Genomic DNA, 26,197 nt, shown 5'->3' on the forward strand with positions numbered 1-26,197 from the left:
GTGCCACCAGGAAGGTGGTTGTGTGGAAAGAGAAAAAGCCTGGCACCTGGGACTGAGACCTTGATGAATTAAAAGAGCCTCTGAACCAACTCTGGGCCAACTTCAGAATTTCTGTCAAATGAACAATGAACAACTTTATGGCTTAGGCCTCTGTTAGTTGTTAGCCAATGAATATATACATATATATATATATGACCATATACACTTACGGCCAACAGCTATGTAACCTGATAGAGAAATATCTTTCAATTTATTATTTGTCTCAGAGGAACGAATAAGAAATGGATTTATATAATTTAAACAACTGACTTCTCTCACTCAGCCAAGCTCAAAACCTTTATTGACTCCTATATTTGTAATCTTCTTCCTAATTCCAGTTAGTAAATGCCTCGTTTGGTCCTAGACCTGTGTTTTCCAACATTAGCATGTATCATAATCATCTTTTTAAACAGATTGCTGGGCTTTACCTCCAGAGTCTCTGATTCAGTAGCTCTCAGGTAGAGCCTAAGAATTTGCATTTTTAGCAAATTCTCAGGTGAGGCTGCTGATCTGGGGAAGCACACTTGGACGGACACTGCCTAGCCTACAGGCAGTCACATCCTAAGTCAGCCATATCCCCAGTTCCCTCCACTCACACCTACACCCCAGACAGTTGAGTCTGAATTTCATTTTCTGACCACAGGATTCCTCTCCATACTCACCAGTAAATTGTTTTAGGTCTCCTTGATGCTATCCAAACTGGTCCGCCACGATCCTGTGAGCCTTAGGCTTGTGCCCTGCCTGCTTTTACTTATACCATTTGCCCTGCCTGGAGTGTCCCCAAACCTGACCTCATTGAAGCCTCTTTGGGTCTCACACAGTGGGTGGCCTTCCCTCTCTTGACCAAATCCTTCTTTCTTTCTTTTTATCTCAGAGAGAAAAAAATTGTGGGACTTCAACGCCTAGAAAGAGGTTAAAGAGCCTTTTTCCTCCCTCTGTACTCCCTACCAGGTACAAGCGGGGGATAACATCCCACATAACTGTCATTTGCTCCTTTGCTGGCCTTAACACAAACATTTTTAACTCTAAAATTGCCTTGGCCCAGAGCCGAACGTCCACTCATTCTGCAGAGGACACAGAAACGTTATTCAGGCTTATGGCTGAGCTACTGGAAGCTAAACCAGTAACCCTCCCAAGAGTAAGTGCTTGCTGCATCCTTCACATTAATTTCCTCCGGGCAGAAACTATGAGCCCATGGACACATCTGACCCCCACTTTCTCCCTTCACTGGTACAAAGAAGAGTGATTTCTATACAAAGGGTCCATAAGCAAGGTTTTTGCAGAATGCACGCAGTCTCCTCCCTTCTCACAGGTGGGCTACCTATCCCCGGGACAGTGGCCACAAACTGGAATGTGTCTTGCTCAAGAACAACATGCAACGGTCACACTCAAGTAATGCTACCAGGCAAGTTTTCATCCTTGGTGCCCAACAACTACCCATTGTGAGCTCTCAGTCCCCATGCTGACCTATCAGCGGTATCTGACATAGTTGATAATTTACCTCTCTCTGGTACCTTTCACTTGCCTTCAGGGCATGACTCTCTCTTGGCTTTCTTCCTATGTAATCTCCATGAAGCGCCTCACTTTTTCCTCAGTATCCTTTGCTGACTCTTCCTCTTATCCCTTCACAAGGTTGGAGAGACTCTGAGGACCTGCCCTCAGTTGTCTTCTCTACCTACACTCATCTATTAGTGATCCTAACCAGTCCCACGACTTTACAAGCCATCTATATGTAAGTAATTCCCAAGACTGTATCAGCAGGGTGTCATTGCTTCCAAACCTCAGGTTCATCTATGCTGCTTAATATTTCCAGTCAAACGGCTAATCGGCAAAGAAACTATCAAGTCCCAAATATGTTGGGGCGGGGCCCCGGGCTCTGCACTCTTCCAGAGCCCTTTCTCCACTGTGGCGTGGGCCCCGTCCAAGAAAGGGAAGGGGAAGTCACCGAACGTGTCCCCGGCGGAGGTCCAACCCAAAGACCGGCTCGTCCTCTGCAGGCACAAGTGTCGGGGCAGTCCGCGTCCACGTTTACCCGAGCCCAGCCAACTCGGTCACAGTTGAAGTTTCTGGTGCCCGTGTTGGACCCGAGACCGCGTCCCCACGCATCACACCTTCGTTAGCCGGGCAGGCCCTGGTGACAGGCCGCGCACAGCGCGGGAAGACCTTCTCGGCGAGCGCTCTTCAGGTTCACGAGCGGACGCACACCGGGGAGAAGCCTTTCGTGTGGAACATTCGCGGGCGATCTTGTACCATCAAAGGCAACCTGAAGGTGCACATAGGACGCATGGGGCCAACAGCAGCTCGGCACGCCCGGGGGGGAAGGAGGCTGGCCATCCAGGGCACCCGGCCTCTGTTAGGAACTGATGAGAAGAGAGTCCCCGAGACGTTTCCCAGGAAACCCTGGCCCCTGCATGGAACGTGGGCCCTGTCGTCTGGAGCCAGTACAGCACCGTGCTCGGGGGAGGTCTGGCCGTGACGACCAATGAAATCTCTGTGATCCGGAGTGGTGGCATCCTGGCCCACAATGGGGCTTGCTGCCTTGGGGACAACACCGCTGTCTCCACGATGGGTGGCTCCCAGTCGGCTATCAGCGTCCAAATGGAAAGCCCGGACGCTGCGGACAGCCTTCCCAAACCCCAGTTCCCTCACTTTCGGAAGAAAACAGGATTGCAGGCCTCTATGCTCTAGGAGAACCCTTGTGAAGCAGAAGGGCCAGGAGAATGACCCGGCTAGAACTGTACTTCCTTTCCCTTTTTATTTTTCCTTTTTAAAAGAACCCATCCCTTCCTGTGTGTTTTCTTACTGATGTGCAAATGATGTTTTTACAGTTGCGATCACAGCCTCAGGCAAGGCTTACAATCAAATGTTATGTTGCTTGGCAAAAAAATAAAAATAAAATAAAATAAAATTGAAAAAATTGAAAAAATAAAAAAAAAATTGGAAAAATATTGAAAAACATACAAAAAAATTACACCCCAAAATGAAAAAATACAAACCACAACAAAAACAGACTAGATTTTTTTTTTTTTTTTTTTTTGGAAAGAAGCAGGTCTTGCAAAGTAGCTTTGTTACTTTTAACAAACTGTATGCATAAAAACCTTTGTACAACCTAGAGTAACTGTTTCCAAAGACTGTTCCCTTATTTCAAGTTGGAACTTACTGACCTGCAACGGAAAAGACAACTGTTAGCCTAATTGGGGGCTGGGGATGGGGGTGGGTACTATATACTTCCCTGGTAACTGACTATATGTGCATCCATGGACAAGATCAGTCATCTTTAGAGTCTTTTTTTGTATAACCCCCAACGCTGCACCCATCTTTTTTTCTTTTTTAACTAAGGTGGTAGAATTTCAAAATTCCTTCAACCTTGGAACCTTAAATAGGATGCCCTCAAATGGACTGCTTTAAAATTTTTCCAAGTTTATTTATTTTTGAGAGAGAGAGAGAGCGTGAGTGGGCAGAGAGAGAGGGAGAGAGAGAGAATCCCAAGCAGGCTCTGCACTGTCAGCATGGAGCCCGATGTGGGGCTTGAACTCACAAACCATGAGATCATGACCCGAGCTGAAACCAAGAGTTGGATGCTTCACCGACTGAGCCACTCAAATGCCCCTGGACTGATTTTAGTCCTTAGGGAGTCAGTGTGTGTTGCTGCTTTATTGAAATACAGTTCAGTTGGAGCCCCAAACATACTTCCTATGCTTTCCAGATGCCTCCTTCCTGAGCCACCAGGAGAGGACCCTCAGCTGACTTAATTTGGTTCACGTGTGCCTACCCTGTTGAAAAACTGGGTTTTCATTCTTGAAGAAACTCATGAGAAGGCATGTTTCTCATAGGTCCACAGACTAATTTGTACAAAAATGTCCTTGGTACGACTTAAGCCAAGTAAGTATGAAGATTGTTTTGAGTATTTCATGAAGGCTACAAAGTTGGAACAAGTAAGTCATGGGTGTGAAAGCTTTCACTGGTCTGCCTCGTTTATTTTTATTTTTGTAGCCATCATTTCTATTTTCCTATTTTATGACCGCTCAAGTGTTCTGACGCCTTGTCTTCAACCTGAGTTGGTGCGGTGGGAGTGACTGGACATTTAAGATCTCTTTACGGGTCTTTGTTTTAAACTCCCCCCTTTGCGTATATGTAATATGCAGCAAATGAGGACACATTGCTCTAGTGGATGAACAAGAGAGAAGAAAGAAAGACCTTAATTTCTGAGTGGAGAAGTCTCCTATGTGGAAAAGTAGATCAAGACTGTTATCAAAAGTTTGTCTTCGTTATTGCACTTTCTTACGATCCCCCCCCCCCAAATTTTTTTTGCCACATTGTGCCTTTCCTACTGGAATTGTAAACTGAATACAATTTTAGCACCTGTTTACACTGTGAAGTGGATATTGTCATATTGAATGCATGATCTATGGAGAAACCCCTGTAGTCTTACCTGCTGATGCTGTGTTGTTGGAGGATACCTTTTGGATGGTTTTTTTTCCCTTCCCTCCCCGCCCCCCAGAATGTTTTTGATCCCTGTCTTCCAAATTCTGACAATATTCGTTATTAATTTTTTGAAGTATGAAAGAAAAGGAAAACCAGTGAGTGTCTAAGGAGGTGGGAAGGTTACTACAAGGGTGACATTACCTCGGTAGAATCCACCACCAAAGCCTATGCTTCATCTTTGCAGGGTTAGAGGTATAGTTTGCACTCACCAGTAGTGACCTTCACATAAGCGAGAACAAGACTGATGATGGAACAAGAATGCCACTTTATAAATCTTAGAGTCAAAATAGAACGACCAAGGATACCAGATGTCCGTAGCTCTGACAGTGAGTTCGCTTCCTGTGCAAGCTAGATGGAGGCAAGGTAACAATCCGAAGGCTTAGTCAGAACAAGGAAAAGGATTCAGATGTTTTGGAAATCGGATGGCCTGAAACTCTAACTTTCATCTCCATAAGAAAGCCATATACGATACAGGCTGGTTGAGATGGGCAGGGTGCCCTCTTTCTGCTTGGTGCCAGTCTCTCTTGATTTATTTTTTCTTGAGTGCTTATGATAGGTCATGCAGTGCGGGAAGCAAGCACTGAGGACACAAAGCATAATTCTGCTCCCAGTTCTGAGCTGCGGGGTTTCCTCAGCACAAAGCAAGACTCCTACTCCAGCTGGGTGATTTAGCTCAATTCTGACACTATCTACCTGGAGATAAGATCAGATCTCACAGGTAAAGAGCTGTCTTACAAGACTGCCCCCCCCCCCCCGCCACGACCCCACTTAGGTACCAATCAAGTTGTCACCTGTGCTTCTGATCAATCAGCTTACAGATCAGAGGTCACAACAACCCTGTCCCTGGGTTCAATTAATTTGCTAGAGGGGCTCACAGAATTCAGAGAAACATTTTACCTACCAGATTACCAGTTTATTACAAAAGGATATGTAACTCAGGAGCCAGATGGAAGGGGTACATAGGGCAGGGTATGGGGAAAGGGCACCAAGCTTCTGCACTCTATCCAGTGCACCACTCATCCCAGATCTCCACGTGTTCACCAATCCATGAGCTCTCCGAACCCCACCATGTTGGGATTTTCTGGAGGCTTCGTTGCATAGGAATGAGTGATTAAATCACTGGCCATTGGTGATTAATTCCATCTCTAGCTCCCCCGCCAAACCAGGGGTAAAGACTTAAAATTTGGTTCCCCTGGCAACCAGTCCCCTCTTTTAGAAGGGGCCAATAATTGCCTTATTTACATAACAAAAGGTATGTTAACCCTCTCATCCCTTAGGAAATCTCAAGGGTTTTAACAGCTCTATATGCCAGAAAGACAAAGACCACATACATATTACTTATTATAAATCATAATGTCACACAGGGACAGACAAGAGAAAAGGGCTCTTGTTCCCGCCTTTGAGGAGCTTGCTTTCTATTAGAGAAGAAAAATAATAAGCCAGTCAACCAGTTAATATAAAAAACCAAGAAGACCACAGTTTGTGCTTGCTTATAAGCTATGAATCAAGTAGAGTGATGTATTGAAGCCAGTTGAGATGGGGGGGTCGTGAAAGACCTCAGCGAAGCCTAAAGGATGAGTTTGCAGCCTGTGATCAGTGTCTCCCCTTCTACCCACCCCCACCCATCTCTGGAAAACACCATTCTACTCTCTGTAACTATGAGGTCAACTTCTTGTTTTTCAAAAAAGCCCACATGTAAGTGAGATTGGGTGGTATTTGTCTTTGTGCCTGGCTTACCTCACTTAGCATAATATCCTCCAAGTTCATCCTTCTCGTCGCAAAGGGCAGGATTTCCTTCTTTTTGAAGGCTGAATAAAACTCTATTGTATATACATACCACAAAGTCTTTACTCATTCATCCGCTAATCAACACTTAGGTTGTTTCTATATCTTGGTGACTGTGAGTAATGCTGCAATGAACATATGAGTGCAGATATCTCTTTGAGATACTGATTTTATTTCCTCTGGGTATATACCCAGAAGTAGGATTGCCGGATCATATGGCAGATCTATTTTTAATGTTTTTGAGAGATCTCCGTATTGTTTTCCGTAATGGCAGTAACAATTTACGTTCCTACCAACGGCACACAAAGTGTTCCCTTTTCTACATTCTAATCTGAGTCGATTTTCGTAACAATTTTTCCTTGAAGTTGTTCATGTGTATGTAAATATGTGTACAAAGCCATCCTGTGATTTACGTAAGGGACTACGTACACATGTTAGGGTGCAAGGTGTCAAACCCCTTCTTTCTCTCTTGGGAGTTAGAGTCTTCGCATGTATGTGCAAAAAGCTGTCAGATAGAGGGTGAACAGAACCCTGGCTGCCTCAAAAATCAGTCCCCGTGCGCAATAAGCAATGGTCACCCAGTCTCTGGTTGGTGTGCAGCCTGCTATGTCCAAACCAGGGCATGCTGGGATTGTGCGGGAAGTTTGAACCCTCTGCCTCCCTGCTTCCTCAGGGTGGGGCTGCTCTGTTTCAGGAGGCAAAGAATATCAATTATACATTACGATTTACGGGACCTACTGTCATATGCCAGCGAAAAATGCCCCCTCACTGAGGATCTATGGTGTAGTACAATCGCAGTAACTGGCTTTGATTTATAACCCAAAACATCCTATGAAAAAGAAAAAAATCTTACTGTGACCAAGCCTACCTGAGCCTGAACTGGGAGGTACAACAGTTAACTAAACCTTTCCAGAAGTAAGTGAAACCAAAACAGTCCTGGGAGCCCTCAGCCTGTCCCAAAACAGCCAGACTTGCAGCTCAGACTATCAGTTGCTCATGCTCACGTGCTTACGTTACTTTCCGACAAACCGTGGTTCGTTTGTATGTACTTAAATACTTGTCTGTTCAATGATGTCATTTTGACTGGAACTTTGGACATTTGTTTTTGTTGGTGGCGCTACGATTCTTGAGCCACATAATTAATCAACACCAGAGGGCTGCTCAGATCTCAACAGTGCAGCGTTTAGTAAAACATCCCTCTATCACCAATGCCTCTGATACTATATTCCTCGATCCAGATATGGTGGAACATGAACCTCGTAAGTACGATTTCAGCTTTGAGTCTACAACATGCAAAAGACAGAGATTTCACGTGAGAGAAACTTACTCTCTTCCCACATTGTCTTATCTGTTCCCAGAAAAATCAATGTAATTTATCTATGAAAAGGCAAATGGCGGGTTGTTTTTTCCCCTCCTCTTGATCCACATGAGCCCCATTGTTAATCAGTTTTTCATTCTTTATTTTTTTAAACACAGAGTCAATTTTATTCTTTTTTTTAATGTTCATTTATTTTTGAGGGAGAGAGAGAGAGAGGGAGGGGTAGAGAGAGAGGGAGACAGAGAATCTCTGACAGTGCAGAGCCCGAGGCGGGGCTCATACTCCTGAACCAAATCGTGAGATCATGACCTGAGCCAAAGTTGGAGGCTTAACCAACTGAGCCACCCAGGCGCCCCCATTTTTCATTCTTTAAAACATCCCAAGTTTGAGTTTAAGAAAACAATAGTGTGACACTAATACTTTTCAAAAAGACAGGAATACATTGACCATCCTTGGATATCATACTTTTGAAAACTGATTTTTACAATGAGATATTCTGGAGTGGATTAATGACCACTTGTCATAATTGTTTTAAGTGCCTCGATTGGGACTGTGGACTCCCAGACATTCTGGCTCTTCAGGGCAGAGAAGTAATATACTCATAAAGTAATATACCCACACTTTGGGTTCTAACCCTTTTGAAAGGCATGTTAAAATCAGCTCTTTACTTCCCCGGCAGTCTGAAAACATTAGTAAAGTTCTAATATATTTGCTTCCTGAGACGTCACTTTTTAAAAATTTATAAAACCGTATTAGGATTCCTACAGGTTTATTTTTCATCTGAATTTCTTAAAAAGTAAAGACGTTTTCAGGTGCTACTCAAAACTTCAGAGGAAATGTGTACTTGTGACAAATCATTCCCATTTTGAAGACCTGCGTTATATTTGGTGACTTTTAAACTGTGTAGCAATACCTCTGAATTTATAAGAGTTAATCAAATGAATTAGATTTCATTCCCAGGTCACTCTTATCTGGGATGGCCAGTAAGGTGGCCATTAGCTGGGATGTGGAGGCTTTTTTACCGGTTCATAATCTCTACGGTAACCCCTGCTCTCCATAGCACCCAGAAGATGCTTTACTTGCCTCTCCTACACATGAAAGTAATGCAGAAATAGCCATTGAAACAGAGATGTAGGAGTAGCCTTAAATTATTCAAGATCTTTATTACTAATGAATGCACTTTTGTGAGGCCTTAAAAAGGGTGCAACTTCAATGTCATTGTTTTACAGGCAATTGCTGCGCAGTCAGAACAAGACATCAGCTCTCCATAGGAATGCCACGTCTGGAAATCTGTTATGACTCAGCTTTTCCCTCTTTCAAAACTGCCGAGTAACCTATACGGACTCTTTGCTAAACTGCTTCTTCCATAAAGTCCGAAAGGTAAGGAGCTGACGGGAAGGTGGATCAATTTCATCTCCAGCTGTACTGTTGATGGTACAGGAGGCTGAACCCTTCTCACCTACCTGGGGGCTTTAGGAAGAGCTCAAGGGAGCAGTTGTATGCCCCCAAGGAGTTCTAATCTGATTGCCCTTGCTAGAACTTTTCAAAACAAATCTTACTTGAATATATTTGGAACTTTCCTAGTTTGGGGCAAGTCAGGGATGATCACTATCGCTCTCATTTTTAAATAACTTATGTAATCAATTTTTGTTTGCAAAACTGTGCCATTAAATAATTCATTCATTAGAAGAGGAGGAAAGTGCTATTTAAATTTAATTGTCATGCAACTTTAAATTCTTTTTTATGTTTATTTATTTTTGACACAGAGACAGAGCGTATGTAAGTGGGGGAGGGGCAGAGAGAGAGAGGGAGACACAGAATCCAAAGCAGGCTCCAGCCTCCAGGCTCTGAGCCATCAGCACAGACCCAACGCGGGGCTCAAACCCACGAACCGGGAGATCATGACCTGAGCCAAATTGGGATGCTCAACCAACTGAGCCACCCAGGCACCCCAATTGTCATGTAACTTTAAAAAACAGTTCTCAACTGCTTATGTTAAAAAATGGGTTTTTTTTCTTAGAACTGTGTAAGGTTTCTTATAGCATAATCCATTAACTTATTCTTTTTGTTATAAGTTCAAAGATTTATTTATTTATTTATTTATTTATTTATTTATATTTATATGTAGTCTGAACAATAGTTGCAACATGAAACAGCAGGTAGCTAATTGACTACTCTCTTTAAAATAAAACATCAATTGAATTCTGTGTTCAATACTCATATATGCATATTTGTGATAAGGTGTTCAAATGGATAGTATTTGTCAGAAATTTAATACATCGATTATTTAGTATAGTACTGCTAGAAGCTTAAACATTGAGAGCCTCAAATTTTGCCCTTAAAAATTCAAGTAAATTTGTATTTTCTTGAAATGAGAATCTAGTCTCCTGCTAAAATTATAATGCCTCAAAAGTTCTAAGTATTCACATATTAGCCTCAGAAGCTGTTCTCAATTTCTGAGGTACAGCTCCGAATCCCTTCAGGCGTGGCCAGTATAAGAAGCCTCTACCCCTATAGTCCTTATTTTTATTCTCCAAGGAGAGTACACAGGCTCTCTGAACACCTTTTCCTCATTGCTTCACAGGGGAAATGGCTTTGCTTAGTGGTCTTTTTGTTTCCCCCCCTTTCCCCTTCCACTGCAAAACCTTTCTGCTTAAAATATGGATTTATTTCCAGCTCCAGGAGCCCTCTTACCAACTGCCATTCTAAGAAATTCCTGAAATGGATCCAGATAAACAAGGTGAGTACTATTGTCAAGTTTCTGAGCACAGTCTGTAAACAAAAAAAATTAGGCACAGATGCTGTATTTTCAGACCTCCGAGTTACAGAACAGTAGACGTTTGGCATCTGGCTGAAAAAGAAACCAGTGGGTGATTGAAAAGATATTCTTTCTTTTTTTTTTTCAAACAGAAATTCATAACGTATGGAAGAGAGTTTAGTCTATTGTCCCCAAAGCACCAAAAGTAATTTAACAAAAGATTTGTTCTCAATATAATTACACTTTAAATTGCTATTCACATATAGCTTGTCTTATTTTTGTATATTTTCTTGTTTACTGTTAAAATGGCATCCTTGTACCTATTTTAATGTCAGGGGTAAGTTCACAGTATTATGGGGGCCCAAAGTTGGGGGAAAGGTCTCACAGCTGTCACTATATAAATATTTGATAAATGGGTATGGGGACACCAGTGCCCCTTTCTACCAATATTTCTGAATGCCAAGGTAGGCCCAGGACTGGCTCGTGACATTTTTATTGCTGAATCGAGTTTCAGCCCTATTCTGCTACCTGAAATCTAGAGTGTTCACTTGCTTTACGTAAACCTCGGTCATATCTCAAGTGATTTATCTGAAACGACATATGGATGAGTCAACTCATCTTTGGGGTTCCCAAATTGAAGCCCTCATTGTAATAAGCTTCATACGAAGAGGTAGATAACCCGTTCAAAGCCCGACGTTCTCTCCCTAAAGGGATGCCTCCCGAGTTTAGTGCCACCAGAATCACCTGGACCCTTTGTTAAAGTGCCACGCTCCACCCCCAGAGTTTGTGACTCAGTAGGTCTGGGCTGGGGTCTGAGAACACGCGTGTCTAACAGGCTCCCAGGCGGAAGCTGCTTGCTGGAAGCCCTGAGGACCACCGGCCAAAAATCTCTCTTTCTGGATCATCGCACTAGAGATGATGCACAGCTGAAAGATAGGTTATTGCATTCTGTCTCAGCAGACATATTGATGTGCTGACACGTATTGATCTGGCTAAGCAAAAATAAGAATCGTTTAAAGCAACACGTGTTTCCCAAATTGCTTCCATGAACAAGACCATATGCAGCTTGTATTATTATTTCTTTAAGCATCTGAAACTACTCTCTTCATAGCTTTGAGCCTGAGACGTCAAGGGATTTCTTCCTTTCTTGAGTTTTCTCCCACCAGCAGGAAAGCAAAAAAAAAAAAAAAGCCTTTAGGAAGCAGAGCTGGTAGTGAATCACCTGGGATCCTCATTCATTTGCCAGACTGTACTCTGTCACAGCTTGCCGCGCTATGCTGCATAACTTCATCAGAGGACGCTGCAAAACGCAATCTGACAGGAGTGCACTGGGCCAGATGGTAGGGCAGCTATAGAATCGCTCTTGCACCCATGACAGCATCTGGGAACCCGCAGAGCCCCTAGTTTGCTGATTTTCGATATTCCCTTGTTGCATCGGAGTGGAGCCAGGGCACAAAAACTGGCCAGTTTCCAGAAGGAAAGACAATGTTGGGCATTACATTTTTGTAAAACTATTTCCACACCGTGATGGCTGCTCTCAATTTGTTTTCCTTCTCCAGATTATAGGGCAGAGGGGTTTCTGACTTCTCCATACTCCAACACTGGACTCATCTGAAAACTGGAAAACATTTTCCAAACATAGGGAAATATTAAATAACAAAAGATTTAGCACAAATTGTAGCTTCTTTGATATCGTTGCATCTGTTCAAAAAAGGGGCGGGCGGAGGGAGATGTGGAGAGTTCATAGGATTGCTTGTGTAATGACGTTTTAAGGCACATTTACCTGAGGTAAATGGCTTCCGTTCATGATCGTATATCGATCACTGAATTCGTGTACGTTCCAGGAGAGGCTTTCGGTGGCTCTAACCCCCGAAGGGTGGATCTGACCTCGTTCAGCACCATAAGCCCCTCAGTGGTTTAGCATAGTGGCTGGCACTCCGTATCCATATGTGCAACAGCTAGAACTTTCCCCCCACAACCCTCCAGGGCACGAAACATTATCTTCTCAACCAAAACCAGGGCATTGTGGCTTGGTAGGCAGTTCAGATCCAGTTAAGTTTGGGAAGGAGCCATGCCTTAAAGACAGACAAAAACTTCTAAGCTTCTTATGCTGAACATCCCATCCAAAGTATTCAGAATTTCTTGTACAGGAATGAGCCTCTCGCCCCCTTCAGGAAAAAGAGAACCGTAAGTACTAAGAATTCAAGAAACCAGAGATATCCTCTACGAACAATTTGGCAAACGCTCCTAGAAATTAAGCTCCACGGGACAAGGATTTGTATCTGTTTTGTTAATTGCCATAGTTCAGAGGCCTGGAATCGTGCTGGGGCCATACAGTAGGAGTGCAATAAACATTTGCTGAACAAATGAATGGATGGAGAGTTCTGTGCTGTCTTCATTTATAAATATATGTGTGTACATCTGACTACAATATATTAACAAAGTTGAGTTTATATTCTACACAGAGTTTTTTATCCTATTTGTTTCACAAGCTGTTTCCTTTTTATTTAAAATGTTTAGTGGACTCAGAGGGTACCCTCTAAGGTCACTTGCAGCCTAGGACATTTTTGTTGTTGTCGTTGTTCGCAGGTAGGAAAAAGAGCTCTAAGACTGTTTCCTCACCTGCAACAGTGAGCTACGTGATCTCTCAGATCCCCCTCTTGGATGTTGGGCTTACCTAACAAGATGGTCTTTTTATTTATGATATTTCATCTTTTCTTTACAGATGCTCTTAACAGTATTGAGAATTCCATTTACAGAACAGCCTTCAAATTACGATCAGTGCAAACTCTGTGCCAATGTAAGTACAGGCTCTCGTTAAAAACTCGAAATCATCTGATCCTGATGTGTGATGTGAAATTCCAAGAGAAAACAAGTACTCCCCCATGTGAGCGACTGCTGGGTCCGGAAGGTGTGATCTGTGCATTCACCACATTAGTAACAGAGAAGGTGGAGTGGGGGGGGGGGGGGGGACACACCTTGCGTGTTCCACACGCGCGTAGCTTCACCGACAGGAGACGATAATTCGTGGATGAGGATTTTATTTTAATTTTTTTTTAACTTGGTTTCTGGACATGTTTTTGCTTGTTTCCTTTTCAGGATAACAATAGTGACACAAAATAAAATTACAAAATAAGTTTGGAATCTCCACTTGTAGATTTAAGCATGACAATTTTAAATTCCTTCTACCACATAAGATTTGCATTTGAAATTGTACCTCTCTCCCTGAACGTGCAAAAGTATATTCAGATGAATAATCCTTGGGCCACAAATTTTAAAACTATCTCAAGAGTTCTCTGAGAACTGCTTTTTTTTCTGCATTAAATTTGTATCTGCTTAATTGCTATGATTTTCTTTTCTTATACTGTCATCATAGGCAAACCAAGGTAAAATGTGGTAAAGATGTTTATTTATTAAAAATTCTCCAAAATGAAATAGACTGGGCTCTCGCTGTGAAAAATAACAGGGATTCAACATCTCTAATAAGTTCTGTATTTTGCATTATAAAATCTCTTCATACTAAATGAAGTTGTGTTACACATATGACATTTCTCCTGAAGGCTGAAATTTTTTTAGGGGTTGCCTGGGTGGCTCAGTGGGTTAAGCAACTGACTTCGGCTCAGGTCACGATCTCACGGTCTGTGAGTTCGAGCCCCGAGCTGGGCTCTGTGCTGACAGCTCAGAGCCTGGAGCCTGCTTCGGATTGTGTCTCCCTCTCTCTCTGCCCCTCCCCTGCTCACACTCTGTCTCTTTCTGTGTCTCAGAAACAAATAAATGTGTTTTTTTTTAATTTAATAAGTAAAAAAAGAAATTTTTTCATAGTTTACCTTCTGCCTTACAAGTTCTAGAGACCAGTGGTTTTCAAATTATGCTTTCACAAAGTGCACATGGATGCTATTGAACACAGCAGGAAAGGACGTGGGAAAGGGAAGTACAGGCAAGTGAGGGAAATGTAAAAGATCATCTCTTCAACCAATACAACTCGTTTTCTCTATTTTCTCTACTACATTCTGTAAAAGGGTCCTTTGAAGAAAGATTCTCGGCTTTTTAAAAAGATTTATTATTATTATTATTTTTTTACTTAGCAAGGCAGACAAACTCACTTGTAAGTATTATTTACTCTTCCAGGAATCAACAAAAGGCAAAATATGCTCACTGAAGGTTTACGCTCAATTATGCTATTTTCTTGGGGAACTTCTCCATTAAAGAAAGTTAGCAGGGAATGTCTGTGTAAGCCCCCATCATCAACGCCTGAGTACGTACAAACGGCACAATTTGAGGATGTACCTTTTTGAACTTTTTATTACCCCTGGCATTAGAAACCGAGTATAAATAATACTCCTGGGGATATGAACAATACACAAAACCAGTATTTCAAAGTTCTGCCTAGAAGCGATATCCAAACAATAATCTGAAAACAAAAAAGTCCCCAAACCAGAGATAAAGCACACGGTGAGCTGCAGACGGCGGGATCCCAGAGCATCGCGCATAAATCTTGTGCTGAGACGAACAAACGCGCTCCACCGTTATCTGTTTTGCTGTGATACCGAACTCGTGGCAGGGGACAAGAACGCCTTGCTACCGCATGCCAGGCCAAGGGGATGCGTCTTGCGATTGAGCAACGATAAAACGGTTTGCGTCCTCCACCACCTGCACCCAGGGTTTTATTAAAGCCACATCCTAAAACCTACTCCTCCCTTCTGCAGACTCTCTTTGAAAGCAGTATCAGAGAACAAATAAAAACTTTTATTATACTTGCTAGATTCCTTATCTGCGAGGCTGATTTACGAGGTAGAGAAAAGCAGGGTCTTATCATTTCACACACTGGAGCATTTTCAATGCCAATGTCAGCTCTGGGTGCCACTGACATCATCTGTCAGATGGTGCAAGTGGGTGTTTATTAATTTTGTCTGTTATCCTCTGTCGGCAAGAAACCGTAGGGTTAGCTCTATTTCATTCTTCCTTGAATTCATTGCCTTGTAAAATTTTTAGGAGGTGGTAAAAAAAAAAAACATAAGAAATAAACCATTATTTTTTGTAAGCAACTTTATTAAGTGCCTTCCCTAGATAATAATACCGATGGAAGGGAGATCAACAAAAAGAAATATTACTGAGGCAAGGAAGGGACTTAAAGAGTCTCATAATTCAGCAACTGCTCTTTATTATAAAGATCACGGGTTGGTTTGTTTGTTTTTTTTACCTTAGGCAATTGCATTTTAACACAATATTCCTTCTGCAGCAAAGGTGCAGACATGGAAAACTATATTTGAACACAAAAGGTAAATTTACTCAATTCATTTAATAAAGAGTATAAAAATGTTTTCGCCACTTTTCAGCACAGTGCCCTAACTTCCTTGGAAGGCTGTTTTTCAAATTTCTCACATTTCCCCCTTTCAACTTCATTCTATAAAGCAACATCCTAGAGGTTATGCTGGCAACAATCTGGTAACAATGCTGTACTAACAGATACACTTTTCCAAAATCAAATCTACTATCAGAAGAATAGGGCCTGAATTCTACACAAGAGATATGCATCCAAATAGTGGTCGTATCTAATTCCTTTTAAAGAAAAGAGCTGCCAGGGCACCTGGGTGGCTCCGTCGGTTAAGCGGCCGACTTCAGCTCAGGTCATGATCTCGGGGTCTGTGAGTTCGAGCCCCGCGTCGGGCTCTGTGCTGACAGCTCAGAGCCTGGAGCCTGTTTCAGATTCTGTGTCTCCCTCTCTCTGACCCTCCCCCGTTCATGCTCTGTCTCTCTCTGCCTCAAAAATAAATAAACGTTAAAAAAAAAAAAAGAAAAGAGCTGCGATTAAAAAAGTCTTAATTAAATGCTAGATGACATTTGCTTTATTTGAAGCCTTTATATGAAGGTTTTGTTCCTATTGGAAAATAAGACAACTTTTCGTTTGCTTCCTACAGTGGACTTGATGGACAGCTCTCTGATTCAGCACATCCTCCTACGTCACAGTTTCTGGGAAGCAAGAGAGAGCCCCCTCTCTGTGCAGCAACTCTTTAAGGCTCTTCAGGAGCTGTTTCAGAGAGTCAGGGCGGAAAATCCAGGACAGGTGCATCCCAGAGCTTCAGAACTCACTCTGAGCCTTCTCACAGCGATGTATGACAGGTGAGCATGTGAAGGTCACACTGTGACCTCAAGGGCAGTGTTTAGTCACCACTGGTCAGTGACCATTTGGTGTTGTCTAAGGTTTGCTTAAGGTTTGATACATGAGAAGGCTTCTTTGTTGTCGGCAAATGTATTATTCATTCAGCAGAGGAACGAAGAAGCACACGTTTATCAGTTTCACTAATACAAAAGACCCAGGGGTAGCAAAAAGGGAAAAAAAACAAATCCACATTACTTTTGCTTCACACAAACTCGTTTCCACTCTAGACACACACACACCTTTTGCCAGGGTGATTGTATGCCTATACACGGAAAAAAAAATCACACTTTTGTCTTGAGTTCCTGGTAGCTTATTTGTTTGCTCATTTCCTTGTAAGCAATGATCAGTTTTTGTTTTGTTTTGTTTCTCAGGTGCATTAAGGTTGAATAACCTGTGTGTGGGTGGCTAACCTATTGTCTTAGTCTGTTTGGGATGCTACACAAACGTACTGTAGACCGACCGGTGGCTTAAACAACAAACGTTTCTCATGGTTCTGGAAGCTGGGAAGTCCAAAGCCAAGGCGCCGGCCAGTTCAGTGTTTAGTGAGGACTAGCTTCCTAATTCACAGAGGACTACCTGCTCACTGTGTCCTTATGTGGTGAAAAGAGTGAGGGAGTTCTCTGAATTCTCTTTTGTAAGAGCACTAATCCAGTTCATGAGAGCTCTACTCTCATGAACTAATCACCCCCCAAAGTCCCACCTCCAAATTTCATCACATTGGAAGTGAGAATTTTGAAATACAGGTTTTGGGGGGACCCAAACATTCAGTCCATTGCACCTGTAAGCCAATTTAGACCATGTCAAAGGCTTTATTGCGCATGCCATCAAGTAAATGGTGTGTGTCTGTGTGTATGTCTGTGTGTGTGTGTCTAGGTATGTGTGTGCTTCCCTGGCTCTGGGGTCCACCGTTCTTCTGTCCCACTTCATTTTGTTTACCTTATTTGGTCTTGACCTCATCCTGTAGAATGGACTTCTAAAAATCATAGTAAATATTAAACATTTGGAAAGTACAGAAAAGAGTACAGAAGAAGAAAAGTCACCCTGAATCCCGCCTTCTGAGGCAACCACAGTTTAACCATCTGGAAAATGGTTAAACAAAAGGAAACAGTGTTTCCTTTTCCAGTTTGTTATTTATTTTTTTATTGCATAAATAATATAGCAACATGTTTTCAAGCTATTTTTTTCATTATTTCAGATTCCTTAAACATTATGCTTTCGACTATCGTTTCTAATATCAACGCCTGCCTCTAGAAATCCTCCTACCCGTGAGACATTGTTCTGCGGGTTTGAAACTGTGAAGCCAGTGAGCCAAGAACAATTAGGCTCTACGTGAGGGCCCATGAACTGGTGGATTTTGTATATAAATGCTTGCTCCTTTTGTCTTCCTTTTGTGCTTGTATCTTTGGTTTCCAGACATGTGTATCCTAAGGACGTGACCCGGCCTGCTCCGTGAAGACAGGGGGTATCCCTGTTTCCCTGGTGCCTCGTACAGTGCTTAGCACAGAGGAAGCACCCAATAAATAATTGTTGGGCACATGAATGAATGAATGGATGAATGAACGAATAATGAAATATTTTAAGTCAAGTTTTACTCTGTCAAAAATCTAAATAGCGGAAAACAGACCATGAAAAATGTGAACTTGGAACACAAGGTCAGAAGCGTCCGTTCATAGTGATTGTTTTTATAACCCACGTCACCCAGAATCACCCTGCCTTTCCCATCCTGGTCTCTGTGTTTTGTTGCCCTGCAGCACGGGAACGGGCTTGCTCAAGCTGGCACCTGTGGCTGCTGCCCTGATTGCTCTCTGCGGGGACAGCCCTCTTACGAAATACAGAGGTAACATACATAAGAATTTGGATGTATCGAGTGCAGTGACCTCCAAATCTCCAACACACTGTCTCCTTCACTCATTCCCATTCCCTGCCACGTGGCTCTTATTTGATATGTCCTCAGCGCGGTGGAAGTTTTCAAGATGTCCATCTATATGTTCTCATTATTCATAACTTTGTTATTCTTGCTCCTTATTCGTGTGGGAATTATCCAAACACAAGTGGTTATTATTCGTTTAAAGACTGGGATTCTCCTCGCATCGCCATTTTCCAGCCTCCTGGTCTTCATCGCCGATGTGCTGAATTATCAAGAGGTTGAAATGTGAATTGCTTTTCATTAGTCATCGTATTATCTAATTTGGGAAACCTTCAAAACAGCAAGCAAATAATCAAGAAATATACCTTTCCTTTCCGTTTCCCTTCACACCTACAAATAAACTGTTTAGAATTCAAGGCACATATTCTTCGAAGACGTATCGCAAGTATTCAATTTAAAGATTTCTTTTTCTCCTTGTATGTCTAGCTCTTTTTCAGCTCTATGCAGAAAATAACAGGGGAGGTTATGATTCTGGGGCACGCATGACTCGAAGGGTTTTGAGAAACCTACTAACAGATCTACAGCAGGTAAATCTCCAATACTTAAGAATTCTAAATGTGTTCCAGTTATATTAGCCACCTTTGTTATTAAGGAATATGGTTTTCTACTGTGTCAATTCTATGTTAATGTAGTTCTCCATGCAATCCCTCCCCTCTATAGCCACTGCTCTTATCTGAGCATAGGCCTAATCTTTTACAATCACTTCCTAACTAGTTTCCCCAACTCAAGCTTCTCCTCCCTCCAACTCTGCCTCCACCCTGCTGTCAGTGACTTTCCAAAATGCAAATGTCACCCGCGTGCCTAAAATTCCTCCTTGGCCATTCCTGTCTATTGAACAAAGCCTAAATTCCTTAGCATCATATGAACAGCTTTTCTGGGGCAACTTGGTGGCTTAGTTGGTTGAGTGTCTGACTCTTCATTTTGACTCTTGATGTCAGGCTTCTTGCTGAGTATGGAGTCTGCTTGAGATTTTCTCTCTCTCTCTCTCTCTCCCCGCCCCCCCCACCATCTGCCCCTCTCCCCTCTCTTTCTCTTAAAATAAAACAAAAAGAAATGAAATGAAATGAAATGAAATGAAATAGAAAAACAAAAGAAAAGCTTTCATGATTTGACCCAATCCTTCTCTTTTCAAAAAGAGATAAAATCATGATTTTTATAGGAATACAAAATGAACATGTGTCCAAAAAATGTATTTAACTTGTTAATTGAAAGAAAGCATCAGCAAGATGTTACAAGTAGTTAAAAGAAATAGCCCAAGAACAAACAAAATGATAGATAAGGAATATTAAAATGAATTTGCAAGTGGATGAAAGATTGACTTTTGGGGGACGAGGGGGAGGTTGGTCATCAATCAGGATGGAATTTATTTGCATGTCTATAGATGAGAATTATTTGTATTTCAATCTGGTTTCTACTACAAGTTAACTTTAATTTTCTACAGAGTTGTAAAATAACCTAGTCACATGATATGTAATGATGCATGTCTCTGTAGGTTCCAGAATGACCATCGAAAAGATATCCAGTGGTTTCTTCTGTTTGTTCCATAGTGTTTAATTTTTTCTTACCTTTTGTACACTGATTTCACTCCTTTGTATCAAAATCCTTACTCTGCCCAACATGTACCAAGTTCTCCATGCCTGACTTGTGTGGTTCCTTCTATCTCCAACAGCCTGCGTCTCTTTTCCCTTGGCGAATACTGTTCATGTCTCAAGTCATTTAGATTATTAGTCACCCCCTCACTAAAAGCTCTTTAACTCCCTGTGCATAACTTTGTTGTCAAATTTCGTTGCATTTATTGCCAGATATGTGGCTTCCACACTAGGCTGCTTCTCCAGGGGAAGGATTCTATTGCATTCGTGTTCACGTCTCTGATGGCTTAAAAAGTGCCTGGTAGTAAGGCCTTCGACAAATGTTTAATGAAAGTATAAATGAAATTCAGTCCTGAATACTCAAATAGTTAACATTTGCATCATTTCCTGTGCTTAAAGAATGTACAAATGTACTGCTGTTTTTAGCCCTGCTAGGTGAGGGAATTGAACCTCCTTAAAGTAAGTATGTTACTTAAATGTTAAACTGATAATAAATGATGTGTCTGAGCAAGAACTTCTACAAATGGATTAAGCAGACTCCAGATTGTCTTCTGTGGAAGTGGTTGCTCTCCCAGCGTAACTTTTACCCATTTCGAGAATGGTTCTACTTTTTTTCCAGCCCCTGTAAAATCCCCACATTAGGCTTTCTGCACTATGATGCCATTAAATGGCTTTCTATCATTTTTCTCCTGGGTCTCCCTCCTGGGTCCCCTTCCTCCCTGTAAGGGAGGAAAAAAATCATCTTTTCTTCTACCCATTGTAAGGTTCTCTGGCTGGGGCCCTGTAAATTAGACTGACAAAAGACAGATTAACAAGAGGAGAACAGACAGAAATGTATTAACATGTATACGGTGCACACACATGGGAGTACCCAGTGCTGAGTAACTCAAAGGGATGACTAGAATTCAGGCTTACATATAATCTCAAGCTAAACAAAGGGAAAGGGTTTTGGGCTTCCTGGTGGAGAAGGAAAGTTATGAGAAGGTGACCAGGAAAACTCTGATTGTTTAGTAAGGTTTGTTGTGCGGATTTAAGTCAGTACCTTGTCCATTGATCAGAGTTGTTAAGACCCCTCCTCTTTCTGGTAGGGAAAGAGAGACACCCTTGGCAGACGAAAATTTCCTTTATAAATAAATGTACATTTTCTTTACAAAAGGAAAACTTGTGCCCTGCTTTTAGAGCTTTTCCTGCATCTGCTGGTTTTCAATGGCCTTTAGCTCAAAATAATCCATATGCCAAAGAGGCACATTTTGGGGTGGCATATTCTGGTACTCTTCAGGACCAAGAATTCTGAACTGGGGAAGGTCATGAAGGGGGTGGGTAAAGAGGAAGATTATTAGAACTCTAGGACAGGGAGTATGGTTCAGAATAACCTATCCAAAATTACCTGTGATTTGATTTGGTCTTAATATCTTAGGTTCATATTGATCATGATAATATTTAGTTTATTCTGGAAATTCCAAGTAATAGTCAATAGGTTCATATTTTTTAAATGGAGTAATGATTTTGTTTTTAATTTAGAAGGTTAAACTTCAGGCATAGCTATTGGTGATTGTGGCACACGGATCCCACTGACCCTTAGGCATATCTGCCATAGCAGAGGCACCTAGCCCAACACCCCTCACATCTCAGGGCTCGAGCTAACAGGGAGCCGGGGAGATTGGAAGAGTCTGTCCATCCATTTCTGCAGGCAGACTTGTAAGGCTGGAGGGCTTAGGTGGATGTCACGAAAGTAGGTGGACTGAGGGGCATTTTCCTTCTCCCGTAGAAATCCTTGTGTTCACTTTCTAGCTACTGTAGCTTGCCCCAGGCTAGCACCGTATCCAACAAACCCTAAAGCTCTGTCCTTGTTCCAGGCTCAACTGAGGTCAATGAGCTGCTGAAATGGCAGCTCGAGCAATGCTCTCTCTGCCACCGGTGCCTTAGTAGGCTCCTGAGAGAAGTCTTTGGAAGATGGAAATTTGCATAGCAAATTATCATCCCATTGACTTCCATTAAGAACTCAGAGATGGATTCCCATAGAAAATTCCAGGCCCCGTTGTGTGATTCAAACCCCTCCCCTAAGGATCCTAATTATCATTTCAAGTGGCATTCTGCCTCTGCTAGTGTTTCTAGCCACATGGAATCTTCCATAGCACACCTGCAAGAAATTAGTCAAATGGACAATGAATCCAGACAATTTTCACACACACACTTAAAGCCAAAATGTGGAGGTGAAAGCCTCCTACCGAAGTGAGTTTTCTTTTGGCCGATGGCAGAATCACAGAGCTGGCAAGCCGGCTCCATCTGATCTCCTTCCCTTGATTTACATGAGGTCGACCCCCTTTCTCAGGGCTCAAGAACACCCTCCAACTAATTTTCCAGTTAGTTCATCAGCACTTATAGGCCAAAGTATGGCCAATGAGTCAGTTTTTCAGACAAAGGCCAAATGACGTAGGGAGCAGTTACTTATGTTCAGCTGGTGACGGGGTTATTATCAATTTAAAGTACAGCCATCTTGTCGCTGTTACGAAAATGTTTGTTGACTCCTGCCTGGCTAATTGTCAGCAAAGTGGTTCTAAGTGCCACTTTCCTGATTAGAAGAATGTTTATTCGAGTTGATGGACTCAGCAGGGGGGTCTTTGAAATTACTTTTGAGCTTGCAGGCGATGCCTCCTGACAGCCAGTGCTGTACAAGACATCAGACGCGAAATTAGGACTTGTGACCAAATGGGCATAAATGGAGGTGACAGGTACACGTATTTGTGCATATAGATAATGTCAGAACCAAGTCCCTGGCCATCTTGGCAGTCACAAGGGGTTCTTAGTCCCTTAGTTAAACTCCCTTGGTGATCATGATTGAAAGGTGGAAACCATTGAGTGAGGCAGTGCAGACAGAGCCCTTGGAACACCTACAACAGAAGTCAGAAGGACAAAGCTTTGTGAGCACCCCTCAACAGAGTAAGGAGTCTTGAAGCGAGATCTCAGTTCTGCAGCTAAATCACTTTTTTTTTTCACCCTGAGCAAAACAGTAAATCTCAATCGCCCCTTGCTTTAAACAAGGATGATGATTACTGCTCTACCCCAGAAACTGGTGTTTGTTGAAATGCCATGAAAGTGTTTTAAAAGGTTTTCCTTAAAACCGCTCTGAATATTAATACAGTATCATTGTTATATGCGATTCACAAGTAAATGAGGGCAAAGAAAGGTGAAAATAATTGGATTGGGATCATAAGAAGTGAAACAGCGACAGCCGTGCTTGGATTGCCCCAATTGCTAGACTGTCTTCTTGCCCTCCTCCTTCCTCTCAGCCCCACTTTTTCCCACTTGTTCATTCGTTGTCCTCATTCAGACATTGCACAAAACCCACAGATTTCTCATCTGCTTGGACTGAGGCAGTTCATCCAGTCTCAGACCCTAAATACTTGTGACCCCGTGGCTGTAAGCACCTCTACTCAGAAGTGCTGATTCCAGTGGTCACCTACTTCTCTATTTTCTCACAACTGACATGGGGATTTCTTGCCTCTTGTAGATCCCAACTGTTGTAGGGGAGAGTCGTGCTCTGTGCTCTGTGGAAAGTGCCACCCGCAGCTGTTTCCAAGGGGTGAGTATGATGCAACTGTCCCTGGGACTTGGGGGCAGATCCCCGGGAGTTGGGGGCAGACAAGTTTGCTGCCCAGTTCAAATTACAGAATTGCTACTCCACACAGCATCCGAGACAACCTAATTCAAGATATAACCTTGCCTCGGAGCGTCTGGGGGGCTCAGTTCGTTAAGCGGCGGACTCTTGATCTCGGCTCAGGTCCCGATCTCACGGTTTGGGAGATTAAGCCCCGCATCAGACTCTGTGCTGACAGTGAGGAAGCTGCTTGGGATTCTCTCTCTCTCCCCCTCTCTCTCCGCCTCTCTCTCTTTCTCAACATAAGTAAAATAAACATTAAAAAAAAAAGGTATAAACTTGCCTCTGACTTTTCATGTGATAAACGTCTTGGGCAGAGCTGACAGAAACAGCCAGAAAAGAAAATGAAAATACATTTGCATCTATACTAGAGACCAAAGTCAAGCTGGAAACACATCTAAGTGAGCCATTGTTTTTCAGGTGTTAAGCCCAACAATCAAAGAAGAAAAATTCCTCTCTTGGTTACAGTCTGAGCCTCCCATCCTCCTGTGGCTCCCAACCTGCTATCGGTTATCTGCCACTGAAATGGTCACTCACCCTGTTCGGTGTAGAATCTGCAGGAACTTCCCAATCACTGGACTGAGGTACTCATCAGTGTTTCGCAGACGGTCATTCTCCAAATGGGTCTCAGAGTAGAGCTGTGTCTCTCCAGATTCCTTTTGAGGTCCTTCTCACAGATCTGGAACTCAGTTGATATTTTGAAAATTAGTCAGTAATTTTCTGCATGAGGGATCTTGGTTGACAATAAATTATATTTTATCTTCTGTAATTAATGGAGTATTAAATTCTTCCACTAACACAGTCTGATCAATAGACATTTGTATTTCTTTAGGGGGAGAATGTGTTTTCTTTTGTTACAAAAGAGATATTTAAATTTAATTTAAATATTTAGCTTAAATATTTAAGTATTTGGGAGCTATTTATAAGAATTACAGTAATAATAATAGTTTATGAACTGTTGAGTGTTAGGCTGAGTGGTTCACGTGGACCATTTCGTTTAAGGACTTGTTAGAACCTCTATCCAAGGTGGCATTATTATCCCCAATTCGCAGAGAAGATAAATGACTTACTTGCACATGCTTAGCAAGTAGCAGATGCTGGCGGACTGAATCCAGAGTCTCTGCCTTGCGACTATGATGCTATACTGCCTCCCAGTGCAGAAAGCTGGGAACAAGGGCTCAGGATCCAAAGGAATAAAATCAGGTTTTGTGGGGGCAGCTCACACCAAGTCTTCACTCTGCCTGGAGGAAAGGGCAGATTTGGAAGCTAGGTTTGGACATTCAGATCTTTCCAAAGCTTTGAGGATGAAAGTCAGAACCCCACCTTAGGGAAAAGGGTGCTGTTGGTCTCCCGTAAATAAAACAATGAAGAAGTGAAGTTAAAGTGGTTGAAAACTTGGGGAGGAAAGAAGGAAAGCAGCAGGTCTAGGCCAAGCACAGGGATGCCATTATCGTGGTGAATGAACACAGGTAGGTGCTGAAGGGGCGGGGGTAGGACTGAATTGCTGAGAAAACCCAGTTGCTAAAAACAAGTCAAAGAAAGGGGTGTCCAGAGGGGCAGGAGTGAGGACTTGGGGACTCTGTTCCTCTTCTCATCCTATACTTGCAGATCTTTACTAGCCCAGACAGTAAGCATGCTCCCTGTGGGTATAAATTACATCTGCTGGGTCTCCGGCCAATCTGGAAATCAGGTTTTAGTTTTGCCAACGAAATGAATTGGGTTTGCAGAGAATTCCGAGTACATGGTGAAATTTCATTCATGATTAACTGTACTTTAAACAATAAAACCTATAAATGGGAAGGACTGTTGGAAACCAAACCAAAGAAATCTCCATATTGCAGTGAAAAACAAACTCCTTTTATATTGGACAGTGGAGGAACATGAATATGATGTACCATGTGATATGCAACCAATAAATAAGTATTAATTAAGTGGTTAACACATGTCCTGCACTCCCCCCAGGGGCAGAATTCACTTTGCAGTTATATAAAACACAACTTTTACACAGAAATGTTTTTAAATTATTGTGTGTAACACAATGCAGATATTATTAATCCTGTTTTACAAAGGAGTCTCAAAGAGTTTGAGTGGCTCAGGTCATACGAAGGCGGAAAGCAAAAAGGGCCATACGCTAAAGTTGAGACTACGTCACTTTCTACTGAGAATGAAATTAAGCTTCCTCTTAGAAATGCCTCCGTGCAACCCATCTTTCTTTCTAGACATCCGAGGCAATGTACAGTTCTCATATATGCAGATGGCTGAGCAACTTGCCCAAGGCCATTAACCTCTCTGGACCTTGGTTTCTTTAGAAGTAAAAGAAGGAGAGCTGGAGCCAACAGAGTGCTAGACTCACTTTATCTATAACCTTCTGAGTCTATTAGAAATTGCATGTATTACAGTCCCAGCCTTCAGCTTGTGTTTTTGGCTCTCATAAACTCCAGCAATAGCCTCGCGGCTTTAAGTTTTAGTGAGATGAAG

At 42.4% G+C, this 26,197-nt stretch overlaps 1 protein-coding gene across 1 annotated transcript in view; it reads left to right on the forward strand.

Annotated features, from left to right (window-relative positions):
• The first annotated feature begins 10,348 nt into the window (after positions 1-10,348).
• Positions 10,349-26,197, forward strand: part of DYTN (dystrotelin) — a 51,884-nt gene continuing 36,035 nt past the window's right edge. The window contains exons 1-7 of the mRNA XM_019445267.2: positions 10,349-10,367; positions 13,111-13,185; positions 16,304-16,505; positions 18,297-18,382; positions 18,899-18,999; positions 23,573-23,644; positions 24,140-24,303. Coding sequence (XP_019300812.2) covers positions 10,349-10,367; positions 13,111-13,185; positions 16,304-16,505; positions 18,297-18,382; positions 18,899-18,999; positions 23,573-23,644; positions 24,140-24,303 — 719 coding nt within the window. The remainder of the gene's footprint in view (positions 10,368-13,110; positions 13,186-16,303; positions 16,506-18,296; positions 18,383-18,898; positions 19,000-23,572; positions 23,645-24,139; positions 24,304-26,197) is intronic.

Source organism: Panthera pardus, unplaced genomic scaffold (genome assembly GCF_024362965.1).
Source record: "Panthera pardus isolate Hobbes unplaced genomic scaffold, ASM2436296v1 HiC_scaffold_10, whole genome shotgun sequence".
In the NCBI taxonomy this organism is placed as follows: domain Eukaryota; kingdom Metazoa; phylum Chordata; class Mammalia; order Carnivora; family Felidae; genus Panthera; species Panthera pardus.